Below are 7,700 nucleotides of genomic sequence, written 5' to 3' on the forward strand. Positions count from 1 at the left end.
ATTATTATTATTATTTCCTATCATTGCTATCTTCATCTTATTATTATTGTTATCATCATTCCCAAAGGATTCTGGGGTTAGTGGCTAGTCCCCGCCCCACGCTATATTATTATTATTATTATTATTATTGTTATTATTATTAACAATAATAACAATAATAACAATAATAATAATAATAATAATAATATATAGCGTAGCACGGTGGCGAGCGCCTCGGTAGCCTGGTTCGATTCTGACAAGGGGACCTTTCGGTGAAGACGTCACTTCCGCTTACGACCGGAAGTTGCTAGCTGATAGCTTCGCGTCAGTGTACACAGTCATGTCGCGTCAGCATAGCATAAATTACCTGGAAAAAATGACGCCGTGTGTTTAGAAAATGACAGACTATTCAGTTTGTTTTCTAAAGTTGTCTCTCTTATGTTGCGTTTTCCTCCGCTAGTCCCCAACGAAACACTTGTTTTGAAGCGTTTATTTGGGAAGTGAGACGTCCCGGAGCTCCGGTTCTCAGCGGCTCCAACTGACAGCTTCCGCCGGGAGGGACAGGAAGTTTACCGGTTTCACGGTAAAGAACCAGAACAGACGCGGGTATGGACCGCGGCGGAGATAAATGTATTTATTACGTGTTTAAGAAAATGACGGAACGAGCAGTCAACCATTGACGGTCGGCTCATCGATCCGCCTGGAAGAGCTACGTCAGAGAAGCCGATCGGAACCCCCGGACGCGGAGCCGCCGAAACGGCCGCCACCATGTCCTCCGTCCCGGTCCTGCCGCTGGTGATCAACGGCCTGCTGTCCTTCCTCGGCTGCCTGGCTACGGTGAAACTCATCCCCGCTTTCAAAGATCACTTCATCTCGGCCAGGCTCTTCGGGATGGATTTGAACAAGACGACCAAAAACCAAGTGTAAGTGAGATTGGTGGATCCATCGAGTCTCCATGGGAAGTTAACACTCACCTGTTTGTTTGCTTTGTCTCTGCAGGCCGGAATCCCAAGGAGTCATCAGCGGCACCGTCTTCCTCATCATCCTCTTCTGCTTCATCCCAGTGCCTTTCCTCAGCTGCTTCGTCGGGGACCAGTGCAAAGGCTTCCCCCACGATGAGGTGGGCTGGCCGGGGGTCGGCGTGCGTTCAGAAACCGGCTTTTCTGGCACAGAAATAACACGTCAACACAAACAGCTCCAGAAATCTTACGCCGCTTCACTGACCTTCCTCTTCGTTCGGTTTTTCCCTTCAGGGGTCGCCACAGCGAGTCAACTTTCTCCATCTAACCCTATTCTCTGTATCCTCCTCTCACACACCAACTGCTGCTTCACTGACCTGAGCGTTTTAAATGCAGTAATACTTTGACGTAGGAGTTTCGTTTCTGTGTCGGAGCTCCTAACTTAATTTGCTCGCATATGCAATTACATTTCCCCGGTGAAGTGGATTTAAACGCAATTAATCCATCGCAGCCCCCAGGTTTTGTTACTTCTTTTTGTATGAGATCATTCGTACTTTTTGAATGATAAATAATGTGTAAAATTCATATTACATAATAGAAGAGAACGTAAAGATATAAACGTGTTTTATTAAGTGTATTTGAGGTGAAAGTCGGATGAAGATGTCAGCAGTGGCGGAGGAGGTGGGAGTGTTTTTCAGTTCATGTTTTATCGATTAATTTACCACTCACTTCCTTGCCACAGATAATGCTCAACATTATGTCTAAACTCCATGTACGGATGCAGTGAAGCCGCTGCTCTCTCCAAAACCATCAAACCGGGCTTTTAGCACCTCTTCCGACCCCTCGTCCGTCTACCGTCCGCCGCACCAAATCCCCATAAAACCGTATCTCGCTGACAACAACTTCTCCATCTCTTCACGGACGAGTTCACAACAAGCCACCTCGCTCGTGTTTTTCCATGATTGTCTCTGGCGAGCTAGTTAGCGGCAGGCGGTGCGGACCGCTGTCTTTAAATGCCACTTCACGGACGGCGGCGTCCATGTGCGTCCAAACGCTCCTCTCTTCCCTATCTTAGATCAGGGCTCCAATCACAAAGTAAAACATCCACTGAGCCACGGCGCGGATCTCAGAAAACTTAGAAATCGTGGTTCAACTGTCTATCAGTTGGCCTGCCAACTCCCTCAAACACTAATGGATATTCTTTGGAAGCAATTTTCACTTTTCCCAAAATCTTTCAAAATTGTAATTCCTGCGGTCTTTGTTGTCAGGAGGTTATTCTTACTGGTAATGTTTTGGTGGATGTCCTGGTGGCTAGCTGCAGATTTAGCGTAAAATGAAACTGAATAAATGAAACATCGATCTTGGATATCGAGTGTGTATCCACCGCGTGTTTCTCTGCGCGCCGAAGCCTGACTCTGACACGTGTGTGCTTTCCGTCCAGTTCGTGCAGCTGATCGGCGCGCTGCTCGCCATCTGCTGCATGATCTTCCTGGGTTTTGCCGACGATGTGCTGAACCTGCGCTGGAGACACAAGCTGCTGCTCCCCACCATGGCCTCGCTGCCGCTGCTCATGGTCTACTTCACCAACTTTGGCAACACGGTCATTGTGGTGCCCAAACCCTTCAGAGCCCTGCTCGGGCTGCACCTGGACCTTGGTGAGCCTGCCGTCTCTATTTGAAACGTGGACCTTCCGTGTAGCCATCTTGCTGCAGCTCAGATATTCCATGGAAATCAATGCCTGACAGCGGTGCTGCTCCGCCACAGGTATCCTCTACTATGTGTACATGGGGATGCTGGCCGTCTTCTGCACCAATGCCATCAACATCCTGGCCGGCATCAACGGCATCGAGTCGGGCCAGGCTCTGTTCATCTCCGGCTCCCTCATCATCTTCAACCTGCTGGAGCTCAACGGTGTGTGTGTGTGTGTGTGTTCAGCAGATTGCTCACATGTCACATCTGTCCATGTCACTTGAGAATCAGACCTACAGAAAATGGACTCTTTTAGCTTTTTCAGAAATAAAGTTGCAGTGTTTAAGATGTCCGTTTAGCATCAGAAGATGAAGAGTGTCACCAGAAAGGCTTAGTTTAAAATGTGATGCAACAGAATGTTTGATATCAGATGTTAGAGTCCAACTGAAAAGAAAGTGGCGGTATCGTTGCCGGTGTCCAGATTTCTTAGTATGAGGCAAATAAAAACGGCGTCTTAAAGTTTTGGTTTTGACACTAGTTTTTTTCTGTGTTCTATTTCATCAGGGGATTTCTGGAACGACCACGTGTTCTCGCTCTACTTCATGATCCCGTTCTTCTTCACTACATTGGCGCTGTTTTACCACAACTGGTGAGTCCGCCGTCGGCTCCCGTCTGTCAAACGGTGCTCGGCAGCGTAAAGCCCATGATTTGTCCGTCCACGCCGCCCGTCCGTCCCCCCCAGGTATCCCTCCGCCGTGTTCGTGGGAGACACTTTCTGCTACTTCGCCGGGATGACGTTCGCCGTGGTCGGCATCCTGGGACACTTCAGCAAAACCATGCTGCTGTTCTTCATCCCCCAAGTGGTGAACTTCATCTATTCGTTGCCTCAGCTCTTCCACATCATCCCGTGTCCCAGACACCGGCTGCCCAGGTTAGCAGCCGCCGTCCACGTCCGGCCGGATCACCGTCAGATAACTCCTTTCAGAGGATCTGAGCGCTCTCTCTCTCTCTCTCTGTTTGCTCTCTTTGCTCTCGCCGTTGAAAGGCTGAATCCTGACACAGGCAAACTGGGGATGAGCTACTCCAAATTCAAAAGAAAGGACCTCTCTGAAGCAGGACATCTCATTCTGAAGGTAAAATGCTTTACCGAGGTCCAGTACGGGCTTACGTCGCGGCCGTCCTTGAGCTCCTTGAGCAAATGAATAATCCTGCAGGGCATGAAATAGAACAGCAAGTATCGCGGAACACTCAGGAGGCACTTTTGGCCCGCTCGCAGATGAGATAATTAGCAGAACGGGTTAGAACACGCTGTCGATGTAAATAATTCCCATCGTAAAGTACATTTTCTGAGCGTTTCAACGACTTTGTGCGTCAATATAGTTTCTTGTGAAGCTACAGACACCAGGATCCTTCTCTGTTTGTTGTCATGCTGAGTTTTGTTTTTCACTTTTTGGGCATTCCTTGCTCATTTTGACTTTTTTTTTTCTTTTTCCTGTAGATTTTTTCGGTGTATTTTCAGGGGAGTTTGGGGAATTTCCTATTTAATGTTTAAGCAGTTTATCTTTCACCTTTAGGTCAGTTCTCGCTTTGAACGCGGTTAAATTTAACACAAAGTTGAAAAAAAAATGGCTTCTAGATGTTGCTGTTTTTCTGGGACGTAACAGGATTTCAGCTGCTGTTTATTGTTGGGTTGTGCGTATTTGTGGATGAGTAAACGTGGCGTTGGTCCCGGGCAGGTGGCCGAGTCTCTGAAGCTGCTGGAGGTCCACCGAGGCCAGGAGGGGGACGACGAATTTATCGAATGCAACAACATGACTTTGATAAACCTGGTCCTGAAATTACTGGGTCCGACACACGAGAGAAATCTGACCGTCATCATGCTCATCATACAGGTACCAACAGACAAGGCGCCGTTTCCTGCTGGATTTATTGTAAAACTACAAATGTCTGACAGATTACTGGTGTGTGTCTGTGTGTGTGTGTGTGTGTGTCGTAGGTAATCGGCAGCGCCCTGGCTTTCGGCATCCGCTACCACCTGGTGCGCCTCTTCTACGACGTTTAGCTGTCTCTCTGGGAAAGGCGAGGCGACGCAAGCTCATTTTCGGTGGAAGTATCTGACAGGCTCGTGGTGGACGGGCCGTCTGGATCGCTTCCGCCATCTGGCAGTCGCTTCTCTAACCTGCGGCGAAGGCCGACGGGACCGAATCTGACCGAGGTCACCTGCAACACGATCACGAAGAGAAAAGGTCCGATATCAACAGCCGCACCGTTCTTTGCCGAGCAAGAAGAGGACGGCTCTCCTCTAACACTGTCCGCCCCCCTGGGAGGAGGAGCCCTGAGTGCGTTGAACCCACGGACGCCCCCCGAACTATCGATTGATTAGAGCTCGTTTCAAAATGGCAGCGGATCAGTTGAACGTGCCGGTGATCTGGGGGAGGTTTTAACCCTTTACACGTCATAGTGTGATGAAACAGAAGCCGACGTCTATCTGGACATTTCAAACAGTAAGTGGTAAAGCGGCGGGATGTCGGGGCTTTTTGAGGCTAAACAAGAAATGTAGCGTGCTGGGATTCGATGTCCGTAGCTCTCTTTGTACCGTTGGACGCTTTGCTTTCCCCCGAGGGGTCCGTCAATGTGAAGTCCTGTCGCCGTCACTGAACTAATATTTGTGAATGTAACTGCAAATCAGAGGGCATGTTGGGATGGAGAGTTCACATTGAAAAATAAAGGCTGAGAGGTCTTTTTCATTAAAATTGCTGTCATTAAATACTTCTTCTTGTGGCTTTTCCCTTCAGGGGAAATACAGATAATCAACTTTCTCCATCTAACCCTATTCTCTGTATCCTCCTCTCTCACTACGTCCATAAATCTTCTCTTTGGTCTTCCTCCAGACCTCTTGCCTGGCAGCTCCAATTCCAGCATCCGTCAGCTTCTTGATCTCCACTCCCTGTAGCCTCACCGTTCCACCCAGGTTCCTCTCATTCACACACATATATTCTGTCTTGCTGCGACTAACTTTCATTCCTCTCCTTTCCAGAGCATGCCTCCACCTCTCGAGATGTTCCTCCACCTGTTGTCTGCTCTCACAACAGATCACAATGTCATCTGCAAACATCATGGTCCATGGGGATTCCTGTCTAACCTCATCTGTCAGCCTGTCCATCACCATTGCGAACAGGAAGGGGCTCAGAGCTGATCCCTGATGGAGTCCCACCTCCACCTTGAACCTCTCTGTTACTCCTACAGCACACCGTACCACCGTCTCACAGCTAGCATACATGTCCTGCACCAGTCAAAGATACTTCTCTGCCACCCCAGACTTCCTCATACAATACCAGAGCTCCTCTCTTGGCACCCTGTCATATGCTTCTTCTAGGTCTACAAAAACACCATGCAGCTCCCTCTGGCCCTCTCTGTACTTTTCTATTAGCATTCTCAAAGCAAATACTGCATCTGTAGTACTCATCGTCCCATCACTCTTCTAGCATCTGTCAATACATTTCCCTCTCTATCCTTCTATTCCATGTTTATCTCTGTTTCGCCAACCTGTATAGGTCATTCTCTCCCTCCTTACTGTCCAACCGAGCATACAAGTCATCATACGCCCTTTGTTTTGCCTTTGCTACCTCCTTTTTTGCAAAATCTTCCACCATCTGTCCCTCTGTGTACCACATCTGCCCACCACATCTTCATCCCCTCTATTGCCTTCATCATCATGTCCATTGAAGTCTGCACCAGTTTTTCATTTCTGGGAATATTCTGCATCACTTCATCTAACTCATTCCAGAACTTCTCCTCAAATTCACATCCCACCTGCGGGTCATAGCCACTAACAACATCGAGCATCACATCTTCAGTTTCCAGTTTCAGACTCATAAGTCTATCTGACATTCTTTTCATCTCCAGAACGTTCCTGACAAACTCCTCCTTCAAGATAACTCCTACTCCATTTCTCCTCTTGTCAGTACCATAATAGTACAACTTAAAGCTGCTCCTAAGCTTCTAGCCTTACTAACTTTCCACCTGGTCTCCTGGACACTCAGTATATCCACTTTATATCCACAAGTCCTTCCTCTCAGTCTCAGACTCTTTCCTTTCCTCTTCTCTCTCTGCTTCCGAACACGCCTTCCTTCTTTGACCAACAGTTTCCTTTGTTTCCCTGAAGGTCATCGGTACCCATGGCGGATGTTGTTAACCCGGGCCTCCACCGATCCGGTTTGATCTGGTTCTTATGTTTGATTCGCATGTTTGGTTTTGGCAAAAGTTTTACCCCGGATGCCCTTCCTGATGCAACCCTCAGCATTTATCTGGGCTTGGGACGGCTCAAGGAGACACCAGCCCGTGCCCTGAAGCTGCGTTTGTCATTAAATACAAGCCATTATATTTAATAATTGCTTATGTAATTCTCTGAACCGTAAGAAAGATATCCCGGATACAAGAGGCAGCAGTGAGTTCCCTCTGCAGGAGATAGGGTGAGGAGCTGTGTCATCTAGGAGGGGCTCAGAGTGGAGCTGCTGCTCCTCAGCATCCAGAGGAACCAGATGAAGAGCAGCAGCTCCCACGGCGTTCACTTATTATCACTGACCGGATCGACCGGCTGGCTTTGACCTTCTTTAGCGGCTAACGAAGGTAGCAGCCCAGTGCTGCAGTTTCAGTCAGCTTTGCTTTTGATCTGCAACACTGCAGAAAGTGATCACCTCGAAGATATTGTTACTTCTGAAATGTATCCGCTACAATAAATACATAGATTGTGGGAATAACATATAAAAGTGCACAAAAAGTCTGGGTGGGATGAGAAAACGTGATTGCACCAACATTTTACAGATTACTCCAGGTGTAATAGAGAAAACTGAATCGCAATTATTTTATTGAATATATTGTGATAATCCTGATGTAGGACGCAGAGCGGCGAGTCATTTTTTCAAGAATAATTTTTAACTGTAAATACAGCACACATTTTACCTGACTTCAATTTAGTTACAAGACACAGATTTCACAAAGACATGGAGTTTATTTGCAATTTTTCAATTGGTTTATCCAAATTTTAGGAAACTTAATGTGTACAAGATACCA

At 47.6% G+C, this 7,700-nt stretch overlaps 1 protein-coding gene across 1 annotated transcript; it reads left to right on the forward strand.

The window, feature by feature from the left end:
- The first annotated feature begins 282 nt into the window (after window positions 1-282).
- Window positions 283-5,394, forward strand: dpagt1 (dolichyl-phosphate (UDP-N-acetylglucosamine) N-acetylglucosaminephosphotransferase 1 (GlcNAc-1-P transferase)). The gene is made up of 9 exons (XM_086176731.1): window positions 283-902; window positions 979-1,099; window positions 2,380-2,593; window positions 2,703-2,849; window positions 3,192-3,276; window positions 3,370-3,558; window positions 3,673-3,760; window positions 4,364-4,519; window positions 4,624-5,394. The coding sequence occupies exons 1-9, from the start codon at window positions 748-750 to the stop codon at window positions 4,687-4,689; spliced, it is 1,221 nt and encodes a 406-aa protein (XP_086032857.1). The 5' UTR covers window positions 283-747; the 3' UTR covers window positions 4,690-5,394.
- The last annotated feature ends 2,306 nt before the right edge of the window (window positions 5,395-7,700 follow it).

The sequence above is a fragment of the Fistularia commersonii genome, chromosome 29 (assembly GCF_037954325.1).
Source record: "Fistularia commersonii isolate RoL2024-O1a breed Wild chromosome 29, RoL_Fcom_v1.0, whole genome shotgun sequence".
Classification (NCBI taxonomy): domain Eukaryota; kingdom Metazoa; phylum Chordata; class Actinopteri; order Syngnathiformes; family Fistulariidae; genus Fistularia; species Fistularia commersonii.